This window comes from Trachypithecus francoisi, unplaced genomic scaffold (assembly GCF_009764315.1).
Source record: "Trachypithecus francoisi isolate TF-2019V2 unplaced genomic scaffold, Tfra_2.0 Lachesis_group8, whole genome shotgun sequence".
NCBI classification, from domain to species: domain Eukaryota; kingdom Metazoa; phylum Chordata; class Mammalia; order Primates; family Cercopithecidae; genus Trachypithecus; species Trachypithecus francoisi.
This window is the reverse complement of record NW_022681473.1, coordinates 55,323,641-55,351,592: the sequence shown is the minus strand read 5'-3', so window position 1 is coordinate 55,351,592 and position 27,952 is coordinate 55,323,641. Positions and strand designations below refer to the sequence as shown.

At 38.7% G+C, this 27,952-nt stretch overlaps 1 protein-coding gene and 1 pseudogene across 4 annotated transcripts in view; both read right to left on the bottom strand.

The window, feature by feature from the left end:
- The window catches only part of SBF2 (SET binding factor 2), a 547,644-nt gene that overhangs the window by 189,169 nt on the left and 330,523 nt on the right, over nucleotides 1–27,952 (bottom strand). For all 4 annotated transcript variants that reach the window (XM_033206047.1, XM_033206049.1, XM_033206048.1 and 1 more), the window contains 2 exons: nucleotides 22,499–22,608; nucleotides 20,375–20,524 (listed from right to left, as the gene is read on the bottom strand). In XM_033206047.1, coding sequence (XP_033061938.1) covers nucleotides 20,375–20,524; nucleotides 22,499–22,608 — 260 coding nt within the window. The remainder of the gene's footprint in view (nucleotides 1–20,374; nucleotides 20,525–22,498; nucleotides 22,609–27,952) is intronic.
- LOC117080782 lies at nucleotides 16,569–19,113 on the bottom strand (annotated as a pseudogene).

The window sequence follows — 27,952 nt, the reverse complement described above, 5'->3', positions numbered from 1 at the left end:
AGAGAGAGAGAGAAAGAGAGAGAGAAAGAGAGAGAGAGAAAGAAAAGAAAGAAAGAAAGAAAGAAAGAGATTGTGATGCTCTTACATAAATAGGCAAATGAATGAACTGAATAGAAATCCTGAACTGAGTCACACATTTATAGATATCTGATGTATAAAAAAGGGGTCACTGCAAATCAGTGGTGAAAACACACAGTATGAAATAAATTGTTCTGGGGCAACTGGTGATTCATTTGCAAAAAATTAACTGGATCTCTACCTTACACAATTCACAAAAACCAATTTCAGACAGATTAAGGACTTAAATAGGAAAGGTAAAATAACTAAACATTTTAAAAGAGTATGAGAATATTTTTATGGCCTCATGATAGTGAAGGATTTCTTACACAAGACACAAAAAGTGTCAAAACATCGAGGAAATAATTAATGAAGTTGATGACATTAAAATTACAAACATATTCGCCAAAAGACATCAGACAGAGAAAAGAAAACCACAAACCAGGAAGAAATACCAGCTACATGTATAAGTATCAAAGGACTGGTATTCAGAACATACTAAAAACTCCCATAAATCAACGAGAAAATAAGAAACAATGCAAAAGAAAAAAGGGTGGCCGGGCGCGGTGGCTCAAGCCTGTAATCCCAGCACTTTGGGAGGCCGAGACGGGAGGATCACGAGGTCAGGAAATCGAGACCATCCTGGCTAATACGGTGCAACCCCGTCTCTACTAAAAAAATACAAAAAACAGCCGGGCGAGGTGGCGGGTGCCTGTAGTCCCAGCTACTTGGGAGGCTGAGGCAGGAGAATGGCGTAAACCCGGGAGGCGGAGCTTGCAGTGAGCTGAGATCCGGCCACCGCACTCCAGGCCGGGTGACAGAGCAAGACTCCGTCTCAAAAAAAAAAAAAAAAAAAAAAGAAAGAAAAAGAAAAAAGGGCAAAAGAAGCAAAGGCATTTCCTTATACAGAAAACATGCAAAGCCAATGAACATGAAAAATTGTTCCATTTATTAGTCATCAAGGAAATGCAAATGATAATCACAATGATATGTCCTTTTATAATCACTGGACTGGTAGAATTTAAGAATCCAGAATTTTTAATACTAAAAGTTGGCAAGGATGTGAGGCAATAGAAACTCTCATATATTGCTGTCAGAGTATAACTTTGTAATACCATTTTGGGAAATAATTTGTTATAATCAAACACAGCCGAAGATGCACATACTCTTGACTCTGATTTCATTCCTATGTAGTTATCCAAGAGAAGCTCTTGCACAAGGGCATCAGGAGACATCTATTAGGAATGGTCATTACAACACCGTGTTTAGTTACAACACCGTTTTCATTGCCAGGGCAATGAAATAATCTTCAGTAGTAGAATGGACTTAAACATAAGTGCAAATAAATAAGCTGTAACTACATGAATCAACATGTATGAATATTATAAGCAGTTGCTCAATGAATACTTATTTTATCAGTGAATAAACAGGATGATTCCAATCACAAGAAGGTCAAAATCAGGCAAAACTAAACTGAATTATATTTTAAGAGTACGTCCTTATTGGGTGAAACTGTGGGAAAAAGCAAATAAATGATTAAACCAAATTCAGGACAGTGGTTCTAAAGGAGAGGAAAAATGAAAGCAGTTGCAGTGTAGCTTTGAGGACTTCAATGCTCATCTTCTATTTCTTAAACTGGGTGTTGGGTACACAGATATATTTTGTTACTATTCTTTAAACAAAACATATATTAATAAATACTATATATTTCATTTCATAGGTCATACAATGACTACTAGAAAACAATGCCAAGTTGAGATGCAGAATGGGTAGTGATTAGCAAGGCCTACACATTAGTGTTTCATTAGCACATACTGGCATTACATGTATAACCCAAATTTCTGCTTCAGCAAAAACACAAATTGCTACATATTTATGGATATTCTCAAATAGCTAAACACTTAGAATATTAAATTTTCACAAAAGAGTGAAATACCTAGGAATACAGATAACCTGGGAGGTGAAAAAATCTCTGCAATGAGAATTATAAAATACTGCTCAAAGAAATCAGAGAGCTGACACAAATAAATGGAAAAAACAGTCCATGTTTAAGGATTCGAAGAATCGATATCATTAAAATGGCCATACTGCCCAAAGCAATTTATAGATTCAATGCTATTCCTATCAAACTACCAATGTTATTTTTCACACAATTAGAAAAAATCCTAAATTTCACATGGGGCCAGGAGTGGGAGCTCATGCCTGTAATCCCACCACTTTGGGAAGCTGATGCAGAAGGAATGCTTGAGGCCAGGAGTTTGAGACCAACTTAGGCAACAAAGTGAGACCCTGTCTCTACAAAAAAATAAAAAATTAGCCAAGTGTGGTGGCATATGCTTGTGGATCCAGCTACATGGGAGGCTGAAGCAGGAGGATCACTTGAGCCCAGGAGGTTGAGGATGCAGTGGGCCATGCTTGCACCACTGCACTTCAGCCTGAGTGACAGTGCCAAGATTCTATCTCAAAAAAATAAAATTCATATGGGACCGAAAAAAGCCCAAACAGTCAAAGCAAACAAAGCCAGAGGCATCACACTACCCAACACAAAGCTACGGTAACCAAAACCAGGATGGTACTAGTACAAAAACAGACACATAGGCCAATGGGACAGGTTAGAGAAATAAATAAATAAATAAAGCCACACATCTACAACCATCTGATCTTCAATAAAGTCAACAATAACAAGCAATGAAGAAAGGACTTCCTATTCAATAAACGGTGCTAGGATAACTGGTTAGCCATTTGCAGAAGATTGAAACTGGACCCCTTCCTTTCATTGTATGCAAAAATAAACTCAAAATGGATTAGTGACTTAAATGTAAGACCTAAAACGATAAAAACTCTAGAAGAAAATCTAGGAAATATCATTCTGGACACAAGCCTTGGCAGAAGTTTCATGGTGAATTCTCCAAAAGCAATTGCAACAAAATAAAAAATAGACAAGTGGGATCTAAATAGTGAACTTTGGCACAGCAAGAGAAACTATCTAAAGAGTAAACAGACAACCTAAAGAACGAGAAAGAAATATTTACAAACTATGCATCTGACAAAGATCTAATATCCAGAATCTAAAAGAGAGTTAAACAAACCAACAAGCAAACCCAAATAACTCCATTAAAAAATGGGCAAAGGACATGAAAAGACACTCTTCAAAAGAAGACATATACATGGCCAACAAGTATATAAAAAATGTTCAACATCACTAATCATTAGAGAAATGCAAATCAAAACCACAATGAGATAACATCTCACATGAATCAGAATGGCTATTATTAAAGAGTAAAAAACGAACAAAAACAGATGTTGGTGAGGTTGTGGAGAAAAGGGAATGCTTATACATTGCTGGTGGGAATGTAAATCAGCTCAGCCACAGTAGAAAGCAGTTTGGAGATTTCTCAAAGAACTTAAAACAGAACCACCATTCAACCCAGCAATTCCATTTCTGGGTATATACCCAAAGGAATATAAATCGCTGTACCAAAAAGACAAGTATACCTGTATGTTCATTGCAGCACTATTCACAATAGCAAAGACATGGAATCAACCTAGATGCCCATCAGTGGTTGACAACATGGATGGAGATGGAGGCCATTATCCATCCTAAGCAAATTAATGCAAGATCAGAAAGCCAAATACCACATGTTCTCACTTATAAGTGGTGGCTAAATGTTGAGTACACATGGACAGAAAGATGGGAACAACAGACACTGGGGCCTACTTGAGAAGAGAGGGTAAGAGCTGGAAAACTACCTATTAGGTCCTATCCTGATTACCTGGGTGACAAAATCATTTTTATACAGAATCTAGCAACACATAAGTTAACCACCTAAGAAGTCTGCACATGCACTCCCTAAACCTCAAATAAAAGTTGGGGAAAAAATGCCAAATCTACAACTGCTGACAGGCTATTATATTTCTTTTTTTTTTTTTTTTGAGATGGAGTTTCACTTTTGTTGCCTGGGCTGAAGTGCAGTGGCGCGATTTTGGCTCATGGCAAACTCCGCCTCCTCGGTTCAAGCGATTCTCCTGCTTCAGCCTCCTGAGGAGCTGGGATTATAGGCATGAGACACCATGCCTGGCTAATTTTGTATTTTTAGTAGAGATGGAGTTTCTCCATGTTGGTAAGGCTGGTCTTGAACTCCCGACCTCAGGTGATCCACCCGCCTCGGCTTCCCAAAGCGCTGGGATTACAGGCATGAGCCACTGTGTCCAGCCTATATTTCTATTAAATGTCCCTTATATATGTATAACAAACACTTAATACAATTTGATATAACTAGGTAAGATACTATTTTAAATTCTACTTGCAAAAGCAATTATCCAGAATATTTGGAAATTACTGTGGGTCTTTTCTATACACTTAGACAGATATAACTGGGATAAGTATAATAAAGACTTGCAGAAAATAAACAGTGTTACTTAAGGAATTTCCTAACCTGTAACAGAAGTTGTTTTAGGAGAAATGAAACTTAAGGACTGGAATCTAGAATTAGTTATTTGATCTAATTAGATTCAAAAGCATTAATAGGTGTTTTGCCAGCGGTTAATGAGAAACTGGTAGTCCATGGCATGAAATAGCAAAACAATTCATTAAATAAACGATCACCTATGGACAACTATAATCAAGTGCCTATAGAAAACCAAATAGTTACTGCCATAAAATATTTTAGTTCAAACAAGAACAATGGGGTTAGTCCATTGTTTTAAAGTGTGCTAGAGAATTTTAAGAAAGATCACAACGAACTCAGGCTTTAGATTCCTATCACAAGTTTCAGGTAAGGGAACAGAAAAATGTCTATGACAGCTCTAAAAGATAAATCAGTTAAGATACAGTAGCTGCAGTGTTGAGATGTCTAAATATAATATACAAAGTCTAATCTTTTAGCTGACTCAGCTAATGAGACACACTGAGTTCACAACCTTACAGGTCTTTTAGGTTAAATTCGATACTGACGGGGAAGAAGAGTGTGGTGACTATGTACTGTCAATTTAACTAAGCTGGTACTACATTATCTCTAGTTCCTTCCTCTGTATGGTGCTGTTAGTGTCACTTCGTGATTGGAAGGTGGAAGTGAAGCGGCATCTATGCTTATGCTCAGAGGTCAATGTAGGGTCAGGTACTCTTGCAGCTTGCTCATACTGTCACTAATCAAAAAGATGTTCAACACCACTCCCATTAGGGAGATGCAAATCAAAACCACAATGTGATACCCAGTTCACATACATTAGGATGGCTACTAATGAAAAAAAAAAAAAAATCAAGCGTTGGTGAGGATGTGGAGAAACTGAAACCCTTGGGCTGGTGGGAATGTAAAATGATGCAGTTACTACGCAAAACAGTATGACAGTTACTCAAAAAATTAAAAGGAGAATTACCATAAGATCCAGCAATTCTACTTTTGGCTATATACTCAGAATAACTGAAAGCAGGAGCTTGAAGAGATGTTTGCATACTCATGTTCATAGCAGCATTATTTACAATAAGCAAAAGGTGACAGCAACCCAAAGTGTCCACTGACAGATGAATGGGCAAACAAAACATGGTATATACATACAATGGAATATTATTTAGCCTTAAAAAGGAAGGCAATTCTGATACATGGTACAATATTATGCTAAATCAGTCAGTCACAAAAGAACAAACAATGTATGATTTCATTTATATTAAGTACTTAGGGTAGCCAAATTCATACAGACACAAAGTAGCATGGTGGTTGTCAGGATCTGGGGGCAGGGGGAAATAGGAGTTACCGTTTAACAGATAGGAAGTTTCGGTTTGGGAAGATAGAAAAAGTTCTGGAGATGTAAGGTGGTGACATTTGCACAACAATATAAATATACGTAACGCCACTAAGCTGTATACTTAAGGATGGTTAAAACAGTAAGTTTAATGTTATATACATTTAACCACAGTTTTTAAGAATCCAACTAGAGTTCATTGATTCTTTAAGCACTTCTGTACTTTTTGAAATAAAAAGATGTTCAAGCCCTGCTTATATTTTCCTTGCCCCACTCCTGCTGCTAGCCATTTCTTCAAGGAATCCTAGTTCCTTTTAGTAGACTCATATTTAGAAACCAAGATCTGGACACTAGATATGCTTATTGCTATAGGGTGTCTGTTGCCAGACTCTCTCAGAACAGAGCCAGGAAATACATATATGCATTCCTAACTCCTCCCCTCATATACACATAGATACACACTCACATTTTCCACCCGTATTTATTTCAGTATTTATTAAAAGGTAAGCATCATTAGCTTAAATTCATCCAAAACCATATGATTCATTCTAGTTTTCTCCTTTTCCATATTTGAACTCACTTCTCTATGTGTGAAAAACTTGGCTACCATTACCCTCAGTAGATTTACGTATTTGCTTTGTCTTCTGAGTATAAACAATACCCTGACTTTACAAGGCCACTTATACTACCTCATTTAAACTCAATGTTTGTAAGTATAAGGCCCAGCTACCATTTGGCTGCTATTACTTCTCTCTCTGAGCCTGTAGAATGGTGCCTGGACAAGGAAAGAAGGGAGGAAAGGAGAAAGGAAAGGTGGGAGAAAAGAAGGAATGGGAGGGGGAAGAGGAAAGGTAGAAAGCACAATTTCTAAAAAATTTTACTTTTTAGTTGTTTTTTGCTGATGAAAATAAATGCTATTGATTTTTATAGGCTAATCTTATATTTGAAAACCTAACTAAATCATCTTATTAGTAAAAATAGTTTGTTCTATCTGATACATTTTCTAGGTAGAGGATCAGAAATCTGATTTTTATCTAAAAATAATGACAGCTACTGACACACTAATAATATCGTGAATAGTGTAATAGTAAGCATCTTTGTCTTGCTCTGATTTTAAAGGAATGCATATAAAGTTTCTTTGTTAACTACAAGCCTTGCTGTAGGTTTTACCAAACGTGGAAGCTCTTTTCTAATAATAGCTTCTAAGAACTTTAAAATAAATAGGATTAAACTTTATTAAATGCCTTTTCTTAACTGACTGAGATAATCGTAATCCTTTTCCTTTAATCTATTAATGGGGTGCATTACACTGAAAGAATCCTAGGTTAAACTCCACTACATTATGCATTTTACTTTTTTAATGCACTACTAGATTAGACTAGCCAATATTTTTCTTAAGAGTTCTGCATTTACATTCATAAGAAAAAGGGGCTTTTTTGCCTTTCTTTATATTGTATCGATCTGATTTTGGAATCAGATTTACTCGAGATTCACGTTTTATTAAAAACATAACGCTGACTGACAAAAGACATAAACAGAATGAAATACATAACACACCATTTACATAAATTAAAATACATGTATACTAAACAACATACATTTTTCAAGGACACCTGCATAGAAAATAATACATTGAACACATTAAAATATCCACCATATATACATACTTCAAAACATCATGTTGCACATGATAAATATACAATTTTATCTGTCAATTAAAAAAGCACATTTAAACACTTGAGGGAGATTGGGAGTATGCTGATAAAAATAAACAAATAAATAAAAGAAGGAAGGGACCAAAGATGATAATGTGTTATGAACTGGAGAACCAGGAATGCTTCTCGTAAGCAGGGATTAAAAAAAAAAAAGTGTCCTGAGATCATGAAATTCAGAGGAGGAGACACGTTAGAGGGCACTTAGTCCAATCTCCCTGACAATGTAGAAATCCTTTACAGCTTTCCTGAGAAATGACTATAAGAGTGTTTGATGGCACACTCTATGAGATGGGGATTTCATTTCTATAAAGCTGCTCATTTCACTGTTGAAAAGTTTCAAATGTTAGCTCTCATCTACCCCTTCCCAAACTTTCCAAATCAGAACATCTGATGATGAGGCCCAGAAATGAACATGAAAAGTTTTAAAAATGACTACTCCAGATAACAGGACACTGATATTTCAACTCTAGGTATATATCAAATTTACTTGTGGGACATTAAAACAATACAGATGTGTAAGCTTTAGCTATGGTGATTGTAACTCGGCAGTATGAACATTTGCACTTTAAATATATCAATGACACTACTGTCCACTGGCACAATATTGACCAGCTGTATATAAACTTTAAGTTTTACTTTCAAGCTAGGTCATGAATTATCAACACATCCATCAACATTCTCTAACCTAGAGATTACTGTACACAAAGACACAAAGGTGAATAGAGCTTGGCTTGGGTTGATGATTAGATTATAGCCAAGAAAGGGGCAAAAGCTACTGGCCTGTGAAGGGATAGAAACTCAGTATAGGGACTAAAATTCTAACCAGCTGAGGTAAGCAGCTACTTGCAATACATTCATTTATTAATTCATCAAATTTTTAGTGAGACTATTACTCCATGCCAGACAAAACGGGAATACAGATGTCAACAGGCAATATCATTATATGTGGTAAGTGCTACTGCAGGATCATGGTGGATAGTATAGGGGAAGTACAAGAAGAAGTAGAGGCACAGAGTGGCTACCAATCCAGGCTTCATGGGCTGAGGAAAGCTTATAGGAAGAAATGACATCCAAGTTGAAATTAAAGGATGAAGAGGAGTTGGCCAAGGGAAAGGAAAGATTGAGGGAGCAGGGATGAGAAAGGAGAGGGGGAAGAAACAGTGTTCCAAACAAAGGTAATAGATGTGTAAGGCCTGGGGACTGGCAGCAGTGAATGATGAGACTATAGATATAGGCAGGGGCCAAGATAAGACCAGAATTTGCTCTGAAGGCAAAGGATTTTAAATTGTGAAGTGACGAGATACAACTTGAAATATACGAGTATCACTTTGGTGAAATGGAGAACAGTTATATTATAGAAGTGGGTCAGGATGGAGGTAGGGTGATCAGTTAAGAAGTTGGTGCAGTAGCAGAATAATTTAGGAGATGAATTTAGGCTTGAGATTTGGAAGGCAGAAGCAAGAGATGGTAATGCAGATGAGTAAGATTGTGTAGGGAGTATTTTAGACTGAGAGAAGATCTAAAGATGGATCTAAAGAGGCAAATGAAAATACCAGATTTTCATTTAGAATTCATCGCTTTAATTTACTAGTTGTGTGATTTCAAAAATGTACTTAATTTATTTAAGTCTATTTCCAGAGGGCAACCATGATTGTGGCTTACCCAGTTTCATGGACAAATAAAGCTGAGATTATCTGAGGCAGTACAGAGTGATACAGGCACCCAAGAGGAAGAGGATAGGACAATTATAAATGCTGACTGAATGGTTCTTCTACAAGGAAAAATGGAAAATCAAAGCAGACTGGGGGAACAATGGTGCGGAGCAGCAACTGACTTGGTTTGATGGTCCCTTCTGTTTAGGTCATTTCCTGAAGGAGAAGTAAACCAAAGAATGACAAAAGAAATAATGTCCACATGGATGAAACTTGTTGAGTGACAGCTTCATTATAGTATGGCCTGGGAGAGCTGCTCTACTGAAAAACATCAATCTCCACATCTTTAACAAAGTGTTTTTCTCTTTGGCTGGTCACATTTCTCAGAGAACAGGTTTACAATCTCTTGCCTTGAGGGTAGGCTGCCAGAGTTCTGGAAGCTGAAGGCGGAAAGCCCACTGGCATTCTCAGTATTTGGCATTCACATAACCTCCTTGTTTACAGCAAGACAGAATTTCCCTCAACCAGACGTAGTATCTTCCGGGCCAATGACAGCCTCTCTCTCATAAAAATAAATACACAAACAAACAAACAAACATCTAATCTTTTGCCATGGTAAAGGAGAGGCAGCTGGCTGTTTATACCGAATTAAGAAAGGATCTGGGAGGGGGAATACAACAGAATCTTAAGCAGCTTTCAACCAACCCTCTATTTTTATGTTTTGGCTCCACCTTGTCCTTCTGCTCCAAGAGATACATGATGTTACTAATTCCTGAGCCTTTTGGGGTTTTGTAAACTGGGCTGCTTCAAGGCTTTTCCCGCTGCTACTTAGGAAAAGGCTTTCTTGGGTCTGCTAAGTAAAGATCACTCATCTATCAGCTTTCTAGTTTCTAAGATGTTGCTGTTGTCTCCTCTCCTGTTTTGCCTGTGGGTTTATATATTTTTTTAAAGTGGTTTACTTTTGTTATAATGGGGTTTTCGGTGGTAGCAGAGATTAACGCATATATACAATCTGCTTACTTTGATCATAGGTTACTCCATCTACTGTTCTCATCTCTTCTCCAACCACATTTCTACACTATACTCACTAATATAGAAATATTCTTCAGTTTTCAAAAACACAGGCTCTTTCCTGCATATCAAAATCACAACATGATACTACCCTATTCCTGCAAGAATGGCCATAATCAAAAAATAAAAAAATAATAGATGTTGGTGTGGATGCGGTGAACAGGGAACACTTCTACACTGCTGGTGGGAATGTAAACTAGTATGGAAAACAGTGTGGAGATTCCTTAGAGAAGTAAAAGTAGAACTACCATTTGATCCAGCAATGTATCTACCCAGAAGAAAAGAAGTCATACCAAAAAGATTCTTGCACATGTATGTTTTTAGCAGCACAATTTGGAATTATAAAAATGCAGAGCCATCCCAAATGCCCATCAATCAATGAGTGGATAAAGAAACTGTGGCATATTGGGTTGGACGCGGTGGCTCATGCCTGTAATCCCAGCACTTTGGGAGGCCGAGGCAGGTGGATCACAAGGTCAGGAGTTCAAGACCAGCCTGGCCAAGATGGTGAAACCCCATTTGTACTAAAAATACAAAAATTAGCCGGATGTGGTGGCATGCGCCTGTAATCCCAGCTACTCGGGAGGCTGAGGCAGAGAACTGCTTAAACCTGGGAGGCAAAGGTTGCAGTGAGCCGAGATCACATCACTGCACTCCAGCCTGCGTGACAGAGCGAGATTCTGTCTCAAAAAAAAAAAAAAGAAAAAAGAAAAAAGAAAAAAAAAGAAACTGTGGCTTATATATATGATGGAATACTACTCAGCCATAAAAAGGAATGAATTAATGGCATTCACAGCAATCTGAATGAGATTGGAGACTATTATTCTAATATTCTTTTTCCAGTGTTCCAGCTTGATGCAAAACTTTCAGGTTCAACCAGATGGCCAAGACTTATAGAGGCCACGGGTGTACTCACAAATATGATTGCCCCAACTGCTAACTGCTCAGGGCTTGGTTTTCTCTATTTGTCCTTTTCTTCAGAGTATAAGGAGGTATATATTAGAGATTTTCTTTTCTTCTTGGGAGACGCAATGTGACAAAATAATGGTTTATATTTGTTTCTGAGATCTATTTCTATGTTAGTGAGAGGATTCCTTATAGCATATGCAATTTAACATGATGCTGGAAATAGAAGACTTCACTGGGTTTTCAAATTATAATTTATTCTCAAAAGATCTTAGCTAGGATCTAGACATATAAAAAGCTTTAACTGTATATTTGACAAAGTAAGTTAAGGCCATGATATTTTTGGAGAGATTTTTAATAATCTCATTTTCAAAAAACACTAAAATATGATCAGTTCTTTGAAATGAAATGATATGTAGGAATAGTCTATAACCTCTATGAAACAGTGCTGTAAAAAATTACACTGGCATTGAAATAACCTGATAAACAGCCTTTTGGCAGTACTCATGTTCCATTTAATTTTCCCTTGTGGACAGGAAAGACAGAAGAATAACTTCTAGGTCATGAAAAGCAAAAATTACCAAAGTTTTTGAATCACTACCTAAAAATTAGTTCATTTAGTTAATGTTTCTTTCTTAAAACATCAACACAGATGTTTGGCCACTCTGCCTTGAAACTCTATGCTTTTGTAAAAATATGTTCAGAATGTCATGTCAAATCCCTGTTGATAAGCATGTTGTTGCATCAAGAATATAAATACTAACAAATTCCAAGTGGGCAACACATTAAACAAGTAACACATTAAAGTAAGAACATCACATATAAGCCCATTCATAACTGGGAAGGGCCTCTATATAACGTTCAACAACAGCATGTGCTTAATGAAGCACAGGATCTCTTTTTATGTATATATGAAATAGTGAATTATAAAATATTAAGTGCCCCTCAATCCAAATGTATTTGGTTTTTTTCAAACAACTCCTGAGTAAATCAATTGTATTTGAAAGCTGCAAAAAAACTCCATGTCTTTTTTGTTTCTAGAAACATGATTATTCAAATGAAAAATATTTGTAGCCTAAGGGTATCTGCTATTCTGTAAGTGCCATAATCGTAAATGCTAAAATTAAGTTTAGAGAAAGTCTTAAAAGTTAGTTCTTCAGCTAATAAACAGCACAGAAAGTAACAATAGCAAAAAGCTCCAAAATAGTTTTTGTAATTTTAATTCCAATTATTGGGGAATCAGGAAATCACCTGACTTTAGGACTTCTAGAGACCTTAATCTGTTAATGCTATTGCTTTATTCTCTATAACAATGGTAACAAAGTAACTGTAATAAAGTAACAAAAGACGGGGCCTTTTCTTAGGGCAAGTTCTTCTCATAGAATGTTAAAATTTCCTTTCTAAAAAACTGAGGACCTTTTTCTAAACATAAAATATACACTGGGCTGGGCGCAGTGGCTCAAGCCTGTAATCCCAGCACTTTGGGAGGCCGAGACGGGTGGATCACGAGGTCAGGAGATCGAGACCATCCTGGCTAACACGGTGAAACCCCGTCTCTACTAAAAAATACAAAAAACTAGCCGGGCGAGGTGGCGGGCGCCTGTAGTCCCAGCTACTCGGGAGGCTGAGGCAGGAGAATGGCATAAACCCGGGAGGCGGAGCTTGCAGTGAGCTGAGATCCGGCCACTGCACTCCAGCCTGGGCAACAGAGCGAGACTCCGTCTCAAAAAAAAAAAAAAAAAAGTAATATACACTTGTTATATATCTTATATAATGTAGTTATATGTGTATGTTTCAAGCAGAGAATGGTTTAAAATGGAAATCAAAACTCTTCTAATCCATATCCCAGAGATAATCATTGGTATCTCTCTTATCAGGATAATCTTAACAGGGTTTAGTGTAAATATCCTTCCAGATTTTTACTATCATATACATACATACATACATACATACATATAATTTTAGGTCAAAAATAGATTCATATCTACTTTATGTAACTTCCCTTTTGCCTAACTAGCAATATATAGTAGAAATTTTTCCATATCAGTACATATGTAGATCTACTTGTTTCTATTTAGTAGCTGAACAGTGTTCTAAAGAAGAGTTGCACCATATTTAATTACTAGCCAAGTGGTAGGCATTTAGGTTGTTTTCGATTTTTGTCATTATAAAGTATTATATCTACTGTCTCACACGTTAAAGAATATCCATACTCTAAAGAAATAGAGAATATCCATACTCTAAAGAAATCCAGTAAAAGTGACTCATTCCCTAACTTGTCAATTAACTTACACAATCTACAAACTGTTTGATGTGAGTTTGAGAAGATAAATATGTCCTGTAAAAAATCTAATAGCAGTCAGTACTTTAAGACATAAAATATGCATAAGCTACAAGGTTATCAAGAATGATACAATGAACACCCATGTACCTAAATAGAATATTACCATTACATTGGAAGATCCCCATGTTCACTGCTCTTCCTCTGTGTCGAAGAGAGGTAATTTTCTTAAATATTTTGTTTCTTATTACCTTAGCTTTTCTTTCTTTTTTTTTTTTTTGAGTTGGAGTCTCGCTCTGTCGCCCAGGCTGGAGTGCAGTGGCCGGATCTCAGCTCACTGCAAGCTCCGCCTCCCGGGTTTACGCCATTCTCCTGCCTCAGCCTCCCAAGTAGCTGGGACTACAGGCGCCCGCCACCTCGCCCGGCTAGTTTTTTGTATTTTTTAGTAGAGACGGGGTTTCACTGTATTAGCCAGGATGGTCTCGATCTCTTGACCTCGTGATCCGCCCGTCTCGGCCTCCCAAAGTGCTGGGATTACAGGCTTGAGCCACCGTGCCCGGCCTTACCTTAGCTTTTTAAAAATATTTTTGCCACGTATGTTTGTATCATTAAATATCCTTAGATAATATATAACATGCATTTGAATTGTGTAAAGTGGAACCATATTATAGTTGAATTGTCCTTTTTTTCTTTTTTCTTTTTATTTTTCTGTAACTCATGACAGTACTGAATATTTTTTTTGGTACGGAATTATCTCCTTTAAGATTCATCTACATTATCCCTTGTAACTGCAGTTCATTTATTTTCTCTGATAAAAAATATTCTAGTATAAGAAGATATTATAAATTATCCATTCTAGTGCTGGTTGGCATATGAGTCATTTCAAGTTTTCTGCTATTTTGAACAATCTTGCCACTATCATTTTTGTACATGTCTCTTGAGGTATGTGGGCAAGAGTTCCTCTAGGAATGAAATCACTAGGTGATAGAGTATGCTTCATATGCAGCTTTGTAAGATAATGACAAATAATCTTATTTCTCATATCTTATTAAATTTGCTAAAGTAGCTATACCAACTTACACGCTCACTAGCAGAGTTTATATACTCTATTTGTTCCAAACATTTGTTTGATATTATCAGACTTTTTAATTCTTGCCAAATAGTGAGTGTAAAAGGCTCTCCTTATAGTTTTAATTTGCATTTCTTCAATTATTATCCAAGTGGGTTTCCTTATATCTTTTTTTTTTTTTTTTTGGAGATCTTATGTTAGGCTGATTTATAAGTGCTGCTCTGGGCAGTTACACAATTTGTTTACAGTAAGGAGTTGTCTGACTTTGAGCATACTGTACATGGCGATTAGAAGTCATCATGGCAAGAGAAAACCACAGCTGGTCCCCTGCAGCAAACACAAAAAACCAGAGAATGGTAGGGGAAATGTAGAGATAAAGGTGGGGTTTGTTTCTTATTACAAAGGAAAAAAATAACTCCTCAGTAGTCTTAACAAAAAATGGAATATTTCACACTGGGAGAAAAGACATTGGGATACAAAACTTCAAGTGTTTTGACTCTAGCCCTGTCCCCATATCCTTCAAGAGCAAAGGGAGAAGGAGACAGTTAAAGCAAACAAGCAATTCTGTAAAAATTACTTAGAAACCCTACAGATTTAGATTTTAAAATCTAAACTTCTATTTTGTTTTTTAAAAATTTAATATATCAAAAGGCCTGCTTTAGCGACATGTTATTCCCACCAGAAAATAACCCCAATATCCCCTCTATCAGTAACATGCTCAAGTTGACCAGCTAACTCTTACCTGTAAATCCATGTGGACAAGTATATGTCTTTTAAACTAAAGCCATGGGGATCAAGTGACTGCTAGTAACATGTCATCTGTTAACTGACCAGTATTTGTCTTCTCCAGAGGGTGGGCAGGGCACAGAAACCCTAAAGTGGTCATGAGGGACTAATCGCAAATCAACAACTTTCCAAGCACCACTTTCCTCATTCCTTACTCAAAAGGGGCTACTTGATTTCGATCTAGACTATTTGCCTCGAATTTGGTACACCGTGACCTGTATGTTGTTTTCCTTTAGCAAAACAAACATAAGACACAAAACTATATATATAAACTTCTTGTTTTTACTTTTTTTTTTTTTTGAGACGGAGTCTTGCTCTGTCATCCAGGCTGCAGTGCAGTGGCACGATCTCAGCTCACTGCAACCTCCACCTCCCAGGTTCAAGCGATTCTCCTGCCTCAGCCTCCTGAGCAGCTGGGACTACAGACGCCTGCCACCATGCCTGGCTAATTTTTTGTATTTTTAATAGAGTCAGGGTTTCGCCATGTTGGCCAGGATAGTCTCAATCTCCTGACCTCGTGATCCACCTGCCTCGGCCTCCCAAAGTACTGGGATTACAGGTGTGAGCCACCGCACCCGACCCTTGTTTTTACATTAAAATATAAAAATACTACTCAGTTTTGTGTGATAAATAGAGGACCAAGCAAAAAGAACCTTTTTTTTTTTTTTGAGACGGAGTCTCGCTCTGTTGCCCAGGCTGGAGTGCAGTGGCCAGATCTCAGCTTACTGCAAGCTCCGCCTCCCAGGTTTAGGCCATTCTCCTGTCTCAGCCTCCCGAGTAGCTGGGACTACAGGCGCCCGCCACCTTGCCCGGCTGTTTTTTTTTTTTTTGTATTTTTTAGTAGAGACGGGGTTTCACCGTGTTCACCAGGATGGTCTCGATCTCCTGACCTCGTGATCCGCCCGTCTTGGCCTCCCAAAGTGTTGGGATTACAGGCTTGAGCCACCGCGCCTGGCCTTTTTTTTTTAAGGTAGGGATATCCATCAGTTTATACTGAGCTTTGTGTTCTGAGGAGGGCATTTCACCCCAAGCCAGGCTAGTTCCACACAAGCAAGAGACCAAGGCCATTCTCCTCCCTGATCCCCAACCCCTACCTTCTCTCTTAATCCCTAATTTTTTTTTTTTTTTTGAGACAGAGTCTCACTCTGTCGCCCCGGCTGGAGTGCAGTGGCCGGATCTCAGCTCATTGCAAGCTCCGCCTCCTGGGTTCACGCCATTCTCCTGCCTCAGCCTCCCGAGTAGCTGGGACTACAGGCGCCCGCCACCTCGCCCGGCTAGTTTTTTGTATTTTTTAGTAGAGACGGGGTTTCACCATGTTAGCCAGGATAGTCTCGATCTCCTGAGCTCGTGATCCGCCCGTCTCGGCCTCCCAAAGTGCTGGGATTACAGGCTTGAGCCACCGCGCCCGGCCGCTTAATCCCTACTTTTAATAGAAAGTTGGTTATAACCTCTTAAGAAACATTTCCCCCACAAAGGGAAGTCCTAACCTAACCAGAGTTAAGTCAGGTCTTCCCCTCTCAGGTACCTCAAAGAAAAAGTCCCCATCCTGCAAACATGCACTCTGTTCCGATAGCTATGCTATTTACTGAACAGGCATACCCCATTAAATAGAAGCAGTGGTTATGTTTCACTACCCACCTCCCCACTAATGTACTAAAAAGCGTCAGTGATGGGGAAAAAAAGGAGGGTAAAGATGTGAAGAAATTAATTATGTGACCCCTCTATCCCAGTCAAACAAATAAAGCAAGATTAACTGGGCACAAGGAAATAAAAAAGACCTTAGTATTCCATCCTTTGAGTTACAATTAGGACAATTGGGAGAGGGGAAGAGTTGGAGTGGGATGAAGAACTAGGAGGGGCTTGACACAGGAAGATGAGGGCTTCCGTCACCAAAAATGGGTCGCATTTGGCAGAGAGGCAATGATCTTCAAAGTAACCCGTCTTCTCCTGGCCAACAGTCTGGGGAATGTGTATGCTGGCACTATGATGGGCTATAAGAGCAGAAAAGTCACTGATGTTGGAAGTCTCATGGAATCCAATTAGGTGCCAGGCCTGGCAAAAATGCGGACGTGGTACTGCTGTTGCTTGCTTAGTTTCTTGATGGCCTCCTCAGACCATTCTCCTCCCGCATGGCCTTGGTGCTAAAGTTGGTATGGTAGTCTGAGCCATTCCAGTCCCAGGAATGGGCTTAGGATCAAAGGTTGCTATCACTCTGAAGTCTTCACATACACGATGCAAGATGAAACAGGTCACCCAGAAATGATCTTCCATGCTGATTTCTTCACAGCATCCAATTTGGAATTCCCACTGGGCAGGCATGACCTCAGCATTAGTCTCTGCAATCTTGACTCCAGCATACAAGCAGGTCCGGTAATGAGCCTCCACAATGTCCTTGCCATAGACTTTGTCTGCTCCCATACCACAGTAAAATGGACCCTGCGGCTCAGGGAGTCCATTGGAAGGCCAACCAAAGGGTGCCCATCTGTCCCCATGAGGTTATATTCCTGCTCCATGCCAAACCAGGGGTGCTGGTTGCTCACCATGTCCATTATCCATTTATAGGTGTGCCTCAAATTGGTCTCTGCAGGCTTTCAATTGCACTTGAAAACTTCACAGAATACCAGCTTGTGGAGGTCCTTGTGGAAGGGCTCCCAAAACATGGCAGCAGGCATGAGATAGATGTCACTGTTGGAACCTTCAAAGTACTAGAGCCATCCAAATTCTACTCAAGTAACTCTTCCACACTCTTGGGCTCATTGTCCAGGGTCTGGGACTTACAGTGCAGTCTTGCTTCAGTACTATCGACTCAGATATACATGGCCTGGACTTTCTCACACTGAGGCAGGGACATGTACACCTGCTTGATGCCTCTGTTTAAATGGGAGCTGCTGAGGTGGTCATGGTGGAAGGTGTTCTGGGCACTGAGCAGGCAGGTAGGTAAAGGTAGGCTGCGAGACTGGGGTGAGGAGAGAGGAGGGGAGGCCGCTGTGCTGCTCAGAAACTCTGCTCTTCTCCCATTCTCAGCTCTACCTTTGTATCCTTTTAATTAAGACACTTAAATATTTTGCTCATTTTCGAATTAGGTTGTCTTTTTGAAAAAATATTGATTTGTAGGATTTTTTTCTTTTTTAAAGAGATGGGGTCTTTATAAGTTGTCTAAGCTTGAGTTCAGTGGCAATTCACAGATGCAATTATAGTGTATTGCAGCCTAACTCCTGGGCTCACATGATCCTCCTATCTCAGCTGCCTGAGTAGCTGGGACTATAGACGCACACCACCATGCCTGGCTTATAGTTCTTGTAATCTGAGCACTAACCTCTCACTCTGAGGTTTATGTTTTCACTCTCTTTATGTTATCTTTTAATGAACAGAAGTTCTTAATTTTAATGTAGTCAAATTTATCAATCTTTTAACACTGGCACTAGTTGTGACTAGTTTAACAAATCTTTCCCTACCCCAAAGTCATAAGGATATTTCCTGTATTATGTTTGAAAACTCTTAAGCCTTATAGATTAGCTTTTTTTTTGGCTCTCCATATTTAAGTCTTTAATACATGTGGAAATGATTCTTGTGTGTGGTAGGAGGTATGTATGCATTTTTTGTATCAATGGTATATTATGTGTACATGTCCCAGCACTATTAATTAAACTGCTCTTTTCACTGCCGGTGCCAGTTTTATCATAAATTATGTTTCCATGTATGTGTGCATTTGTTTCTGGGCTTTCTATTTTATTCTGTTGGTCAATGTTTATGAGTGTGCCAATTCTACACTGTCTTAAATAATATAATATTAATGATAATAATAATTACTATTTTTTTTTTTTTGAGATGGAGTTTCGCTCTTTCACCCAGGCTGGAGTACAATGGCGCGATCTCGGCTCACTGCAACCTCCGCCTTCCAGTTTCAAGCGATTCTCCTGCTTCAGGCTCCTGAGTAGCTGGGATTATAAGCGCCCACTACCACGCCTGGCTAATTTTTGTATTTTTAGTAGAGACAGGGTCTCACCATGCTGGCCAGATTGTTCTCAAACTCCTGACCTTGTGGTCCACCCACCTTGGCCTCCCAAAGTGCTGGGATTACAGGCGTGAGCCACTGCGCCTGGCCAAGTAATATAATCTGAAACTAAATTTTTGATACCTGACAAGGTAAACTGCTACACTTTGTTGTTTTCTTTAGGAGTATGTTGGTAGTTTTAAGGCTTTTATTCTTCTATTTAAGGTTCTGATAGGAATTGCATTGTCTCTGAATTGTTTGTCTCATAGATTGTTTTGGGGAGAATTGATATCTTTAACATATTGAGTCTTCCATTCCATGCATATTTATAAATCTCATTTATTTAGGCCTTGTTTCATTCATAAATTTGATTAATTATATCCTATAATTCTTGCTTTCCAATGTACCAATATTTAACATGCATTTATTTACTTTTTCTGGAGTCCCACAGATGATCCCACAGTTTAATATTTAATTACATTTCCATCTTGGGCAAAATGTTTGAGAGAGGAACTTTACATTACCTCTCGGCAGAATGCCAATGTCAAAAACTATCTAATAAGGGAGGCAGGATGAGGAAATAAGATTATTAGCTTCTCCTAAATTGTCTTCACTGTTTTGTGGGACGTTTGTTTCTGAAAGATCATATACATATTTTGAAGCCCAGTGGAAATTTTGTTGTTGTGCTTTACAAACAAAGTACTTACTTAATTGAGTAGTTCATTTGGATTATCCACCATTCATTGTCCTCTGCCTGAACAGTACAACTGAAAACTGACTGAAAAGGGCTGATGTGACTACAGACATTAATATACAACTGAATGCTTTAAAGATGACTTCTCATTTTCAAAGAACTTGCTTATATTACAAAACTAGTAAAATAATCTAGCATTTTCAAAGAGAAAACAAAGAAAGAACAAAAAACTCTTAATATTTATGCCAAGTAATAAAAAAGTATTTGACAGAAATGATATAGATACTGACGCTTCATCCTTTTAGCTGTGGTAGGTTCAAGAACTGATATACTGGTAATTACAAAATATTCTGGAAAAATGAAAAGTATTCTCAAATGAGAGGAATAATCTGAAAGAACTACAAAATTACCTGTAGAGTACAATTCATCATCCTTATTATGTAGTCAAACTGTTGATGGTCTAATATTGCCCGGTTTTGCTGGACATGCAAACCCAATTCATCAGTGAGACACTGTCTTGCCGCCTTTCCTTTAAGGGCTCTGAGTGCAGCAGGAAGGGTCTGAGGACAAGAGAGGTGCAAATAACCAAATGGTACCACTGGGGGAAACAATAACTTTCAAACAATCATCTTGAAAATTCAAATGCACCCTGTAATTTATTTAACACAGTTATTAATAAAATTAAACTCCTAGGGAAGAGGTGATTTATTAGTAAGACCAATGATAAAATAGATTTGTAGTTATTTTTATATGTAAACCAGCAAGAAATATAAGAGAATTACGTGATAAATTGAAAAACATTTAATTTCACTTTTTTTTCTTCAACTTAATAAAACTTTGGTTACCAAATTGACTGTTGCTTCAGATCATGAGTCAAAGCCATAGATACGTAAGACACCTTCTTTCTATAACTAGTCAATTTTCCATGGCAGGAACAGAAAGAAAAATTAAAACAATAAGAAATACAAGTGATTTCATACTTTTAAACTGGTTGGCTGCTTAATCACTATTCAGCTTTAATTTATGACTGAAACGTTCTACAATCTCTTTTCATTTAAGTATCATAAAAAAGGAAAGAAAAAGGACTCAGAGTTGCAAAAATAGATTATCTCTAGGTGTATGCATTAAAACTCTTTTCACTTTACAACAAGAACATCCATAAAGATGCCTCCTTCAGTTCACCATGTAGGATTTAGTTAATTTACTTCACATATAATAATAATAAGCTTATTTAGCTAAAAAGTCAGAACAAAGGAGAAAATAAGAAGGAAGTAGGAGGGCATGATATCACTAAAGGCAGGCATAAGAAATAGGATGTGTAAGTTGAAAGCAAGAGAAGTGAAAGACTCCAACTATAAGAAAACACAGAAACCAAAAAGCACAAAATGTAAAGAGCACTGTGTCAGTTAGGGTAAAGGTAAACATTTCTATAAGCTTTACTAGTTCCTGAAAATAGATATTCAGAACTATGACAATGAGTCAGTAAGAAAGGGTTATATTATGTTCAGTATATTTCACTGAACAAGGCAAGAAAACATGCTCTAAGGAGGCACATTTAAGTTGAATACTACAGTTCCTATAATCCATTACATATTCTAACTAGATTCTTTGCAATACATAAAATTATATTAAAATGTTAAGTTTTGGCCAAGCGTGTTGGCTCATACATGTAATTCCAGTACTTTGGGAGGCTGAGGTGGCTGGATCACTTGAGGCCAGGAGTTCCAGACCAGTCTGGCCAACACGATGAAAGCCCATCTCTACTAAAAATACAAAAATGAGCCGGGTGCAGTGGTGCATGCCTGTAGTCCCAGCTACTCAGGAGGCTGAGGCAGGAGAATCGCTTGAATCCAGGAGGTAGAGGCTGCAGTGAGCCAAGATCATGCCACTGTACTCCAGCCTGGGCGACACAGCAAGACTCTGTCTCCAAAAATAAAAACTAAAATAAATAAAATGTTAAGTTTCTAAGTAATATGCCAAAATAGTGTTTAGTGAACAATGTTTAAAAGTTTGAGAGAAAAAATTACTATGAATATTTTTCTGCTGGTCATATAATTAAGCTTGGCCCAACAGCTTTATATCTTAGACACTATTCATTTAAAATGATCCAAACAATGAGAGGAGACTTTATTAGGAAAAGGGACAGAATTAAAGAAGAGAAGCTGGCCGGGCGCGGTGGCTCATGCCTGTAATCCCAGCACTTTGGGAGGCTGAGGCGGGCGGATCATGAGGTCAGGAGATCAAGACTGTCCTGGCTAACATGGTAAAATCCCGTCTCTACTAAAAATACAAAAAAATTAGCCGGGCGTGGTGGGGGGCGCCTGTAGTCCCAGCTGCTGGGGAGGCTGAGGCAGGAGAATGGCATGAACCCAGGAGGCGGAGCTTGCAGTGAGCTGAGATTGTACCACTGCACTCCAGCTCGGGCAACAGAGCGAGACTCCGTTGAAGAAAAGAAGAGAAAGCTGGTAACTTCGACATGTAAATCTGAAAGGGAAATGATAAACGCTTACTTGGGAAAGATGATATTTTATTACCTTTTCAGTTTCCAAAATTTTATTTTCAAATATGAATGAGATGCAGTTTCTGACAACTTCTAGTCTCTGTGCACTGTTGAAAACTGTCGTCACCTTGTCCATTATCGAAACTAGTAAAAGAATATAAAGAAAGCACAAATAAATTAAACTCCTTTGGTAATTACAAAAGCAAAGAGACTATTACTTTAAGACTGTAGGTTGGGTGTAGAGGCTCACGCCCATAATCCCAGCAATTTGGGAGGCTGAGGTGGGATGATCCCTTGAGCCCAGAGGTTTGAGACAAGCCTGGGCAACATAGCAAGCCCTTTCTCTACAAAAAATACAAAAATCAGCCAGGCATGGTGCCTTGCACTGTAATCCCAGTGACTCGGGAAGCTGAGGTGGGAAGATCACTTGAGCCCAGGAGTCCAAGGCTGCAGTGAGCTAGGACAGCACTACTGTACTGCAGCTGGGTGACAGAGTGAGACCACATTTCTTATTAGAAAACAAAGAAACAAAAACTATTGATATGACCTACATTTTATTTTTTCCCTTATTACAGAGCATTGAAAGTATTCCACATCATTATTTTGATTACATGTTGCAGTGCTGAAGTATCAGGCTAGTCGATTAATAATTTCACAGGATAGATTCTAATGAGACACTTAACTTTTATGCGAACTAATTCACATTGCAAAGTAAAGTTATATTAAACAAGGGCAAACATCTATTTGAAACTTTGTAACTAGTAATATTGTTAATATTTCTAAGATATTACTAAAGAAAAACTACAGTCCACAAAATATTAGATATTACACATTTGAGTAGAGGTGACTTGAAGGAAAGAAGTAGTGCAAAAAAAGAGATAATCATGATCGATGAACTGCTATACTGGCTTAGGAAAGTCACTTTTTAGTCATGTAAACGTAGCACCTTTCACCTTTTACCACAGGGTTAGAAAATTCTAATGTATTACCTAGGCTACTAAGCTAAATAAATAAATAAATAAATTTAACTTATTAAAATAATATTAGAAGGAAATAAATCAAAGTAGTATTTATACAAAATTTATACTTTCACAAAGAACTATACTATGTCATTTGTTTAAATGAGGTAGTATCAATAATTCTTTTTTTTGTATAAATTTAAGGGGTACAAGTGCAGCCTTGTCACATGGACATACTGCATAGTGGTGAAGTCTGGACTTTTAGTGTAGCCATCAACCAGAATAATGTATATTGTAGCCATTAAGTAATTTCTCATCCCTCAACCCCTTCCCACCCTCCCAGCCTTCTGAGTCTCCAGTGTCTTATTATTCCACACTTGATGTCCATGTGTACACACTATTTAGCTCCCATTTATAAGTGAGAACAGTATCAATGATTCTCAAGCCAAAAAGACTACTTACACTTTATGGCTACTCTTTGGATTCTAAAGGTCCAATCCCTTTACCTTCTCCCATACCTAAGAAGAAAGACTATCATATTTTACTCATTAGTATTCCTTTCATCTCATTAATACCAAACCTATATTCTTCAAATAATGTTTTAAACTTTTTTTTTTTTTTTGAGACAGAGTTTTGCTCTTGTTGCCCAGGCTGGAGTGTAATGGCGCGATCTCGCCTGCCTCCCGGGTTCAAGCGATTCTCCTTCCTCAGCCTACCAAGTAGCTGGGATTACAGGCATGCGCCACCACACCCGGCTAATTTTGTATTTTTAGTAGAGACGGGGTTTCTCCATATTGCTCAGGCTAGTCTTGAACTCATGACCTCAGGTGATACGCCCACCTTGGCCTCCCAAAGTGCTGGGATTATAGGCATGAGCCACCGCGCCCAGCCTTAAACATTTTTATAAAAATAATTATATGCTCACAATAAGCTGCAAACGTAATACAAAGAAGATCCTTGTACTCATCACCCAGCTTCCCTCTATGGTGACATCTTTCATAATTATGTTTTATTAGAATCAGGAAAACAACTGGCACAATACAATGAATGAGACTATAGCCCTTACTTGAATTTTACCAGTTTTCTTCAAATCATTTTTAATCATGTAACATTAATTTTCTGGTTAAACTGATTATTTCGCATGACTTTTCTCTCTGAAATGCTCATTCATAATTGTGGGCTCTGGTGCTTCTCACACACATAGGTTGGTGGCATAAACTGAAAATCTATCCATACTAGAACAGAAAACTTACAATCTCCAATAACACATACTTCATTGAGAGAGCAACATCTTTATGTTTATAAGCTTTTAATTCTTTTTTTTTTTTTTTTTTTTTTGAGATGGAGTCTCGCTCTGTTGCCCAGGCTGGAGTGCAGTGGCCGGATCTCAGCTCACTGCCAGCTCCACCTCCCGGGTTCACGCCATTCTCCTGCCTCAGCCTCCCGAGTAGCTGGGATTACAGGCGCCCGCCACCTCACCCGGCTAGTTTTTTGTATTTTTTTAGTAGAGATGGGGTTTCACCATGTTTGCCAGGATGGTCTCGATCTCCTGACCTCGTGATCCGCCCGTCTCGGCCTCCCAAAGTGCTGGGATTACAGGCTTGAACCACCGCGCCCGGCCTATAAGCTTTTAATTCTAAAATATCTTTAGCAGTATTTTAAATTTTCTTTAGGCTGAGTTATTAGGAAACATATTTTCTATTTTTTTCCTTTTTTTTTTTGTAAGACAGAGTCTTGCTCTGTCACCAAGGCTGGAGTGCAGTGGCGTGATCTTGGCTCACTGCAACCTCTGCCCCTGGGGTTCAAGTGATTCTCCTCCTGCCTTAGCCTCCCAAGTAGCTGGGACTATAGGTGCATACCACCACGCCTGGCTAATTTTTTGCATTTTTAGTAGAGATGGAGTTTCACCATGTTGGCCAGGCTGGTCTTGAACTCCTGACCTCAAGTGATCCACCCACCTTAGCTTCCCAAAGTGCTGGGATTACAGGCGTGAGCCATCACACCCAGCCAGAAAACATATTTTCTTATAATAAATATGTTTACTATCTGGAATTTTTTTCCTTTGGAGAATCCAACTAATTCACATTTTATACATGCACCTAATTAACCAACTTCAAAATATATTAAGAAAAACAGGAAAAACTGAGAAATAGGGAATTCTGCTATTATAATGGGAGATTTTAATATATCTTCCTCAATAGCTGAAAAAAAGGGATAAAAGTTAGTAAAGGAAGACAACTCACAGAATGGGGAAAAATTTGCAAATAATATATCTGGTAGGGGACTTATCTGTAGAATATACAGAGTATGCTTACAACTCAGTAATAAAAAGGCAAATAGCCCAATTTCAAAATGGGCAAAGAGACAGTGAATTAGCCAATAGTACATGAAAAAATGCTCAGTATCAGTGGCTGAAATTATAACCCTTATACACTGCTGACAGAAATCTAAAATGGCATAACCGCTTTGGAAAACGGTTCAGCAGCTCCTCAAAACATTAAACATAGAATTACCATATGACCCAGCAATTCCAATCCTAAGTATACATCCAAGAGAACTGAAAACATATCTACACAAAATCTTGCACGTAAATGTTCACAGTAGCATTATTCATAATAGTCAAAATGTAGAACCAACTCAAATATCCATCAACTGATGGCTAAATAACCAATGTGATATATATCCAGACAATGGAGTATTATTCAGACATTTAAAAAGAAACGAGGCCAGGTGCAGTGGCTCATGTCTGTAATCCCAGCACTTTGGGAGGCCGAAGCGGGCGGATCACGAGGTCAGGGGATCGAGACCATCCTGGTTAACAAGTTGAAACTCCGTCTCTACTAAAAATACAAAAAAATTAGCCAGGCGTGGTGACAGGCGCCTGTAGTCCCAACTACTCAGGAGGCTGAGGCAGGAGAATGGCGTGAACCTGGAAGGCAGAGCTTGCAGTAAGCCAAGATGGCGCCATCGCACTCCAGCCTGGGCGACAGAGTGACACTCCATCTCAAAACAACAACAACAACCAAAAAGAAACAAAATACTGACATATGCTACAACATAGATGTACCTTTGAAATATTATGCTAAATGAAAGAAGCCAGTCATAAAAGATTACATATTGTATAGTTCTATTTATATAAAATGTCCGGAATAGGTAAAGCTATGAAAATAGAAAGTAGATTACAATATAGGGCTGGGCGCGGTGGCTCAAGCCTGTAATCCCAGCACTATGGGAGGCCGAGACGGGTGGATCACGAGGTCAGGAGATCGAGACCATCCTGGCTAACACGGTGAAAACCCCGTCTCTACTAAAAACTACGAAAAAAAAAACTAGCCGGGCGAGGTGGCGGGTGCTTGTAGTCCCAGCTACTGGTGAGGCTGAGGCAGGAGAATGGCGTGAACCCGGGAGGCGGAGCTTGCAGTGAGCTGAGATCCGGCCACTGCACCCCAGCCTGGGCGACAGAGCGAGACTCCGTCTCCAAAAAAAAAAAAAAAAAAAAAAAAAAAGTAGATTACAGTATAATGCTGGGGAGGAGATGGTTTGGGAAGGAAATGGGGAGTGAATAGATGTGAGGTTTCTATTTAGGTTATAAAAATATTCTCACCAGGCGCAGTGACTCACGCCTGTAATCCCAGCACTTTGGGAGGCCAAGGTGGGCAGATCACCTGAGATCAGGAGTTCGAGACCAGCCTGACCAACATGGAGAAACCCTGTTTCTACTAAAATACAAAATTAGCTGGGTGAGGGGGCGTATGCCTGTAATCCCAGTTACTCTGGAGGCTGAGGCAGGAGAATTGCTTGAACCCAGGAGGCAGAGGTTGCGGTGAGCCGAGATCACACCATTGCACTCCAGCCTGGGCAACAAGAGTGAATCTCCATCTCTCTCTATATATTCTCAAATTAAATAGTGATAATGGTTGAATGAGTGTGTAAATATACTAAAAATCAAGGAACTGCACATTTTACATTGGTGAATTTACGGTATGTAACTTATATCTCAATAAAGCTGTTTTTTTTTGTTTTTTGTTTTTTGTTTTTTTTTTTTTGAGACGGAGTTTCGCGCTGTCGCCCAGGCTGGAGTGCAGTGGCCGGATCTCAGCTCACTGCAAGCTCCGCCTCCCGGGTTTACGCCATTCTCCTGCCTCAGCCTCCCGAGTAGCTGGGACTACAGGCGCCGCCCCCTCGCCCGGCTAGATTTTTGTATTTTTTAGTAGAGACGGGGTTTCACCGTGTTAGCCAGGATAGTCTCGATCTCTTGACCTCGTGATCCGCCCGTCTCGGCCTCCCAAAGTGCTGGGATTACAGGCTTGAGCCACCGCGCCCGGCCTATAAAGCTGTTATTAAAAAAAGAAAAGATTCTATAGTGGCAGCGGTTGGGTTATGATTACCCTTTTTGGGAGGCAGTGAATGAAACAGGGCTTCTAAGTATTGATAATGCTCTGATTCTAGCTATAGGAGTTTGTTCACTTTGTGAAAATTCATCAAATTGTACACTTTTCCTTTTTGGGTCTTATATCTTTATAAAAAGT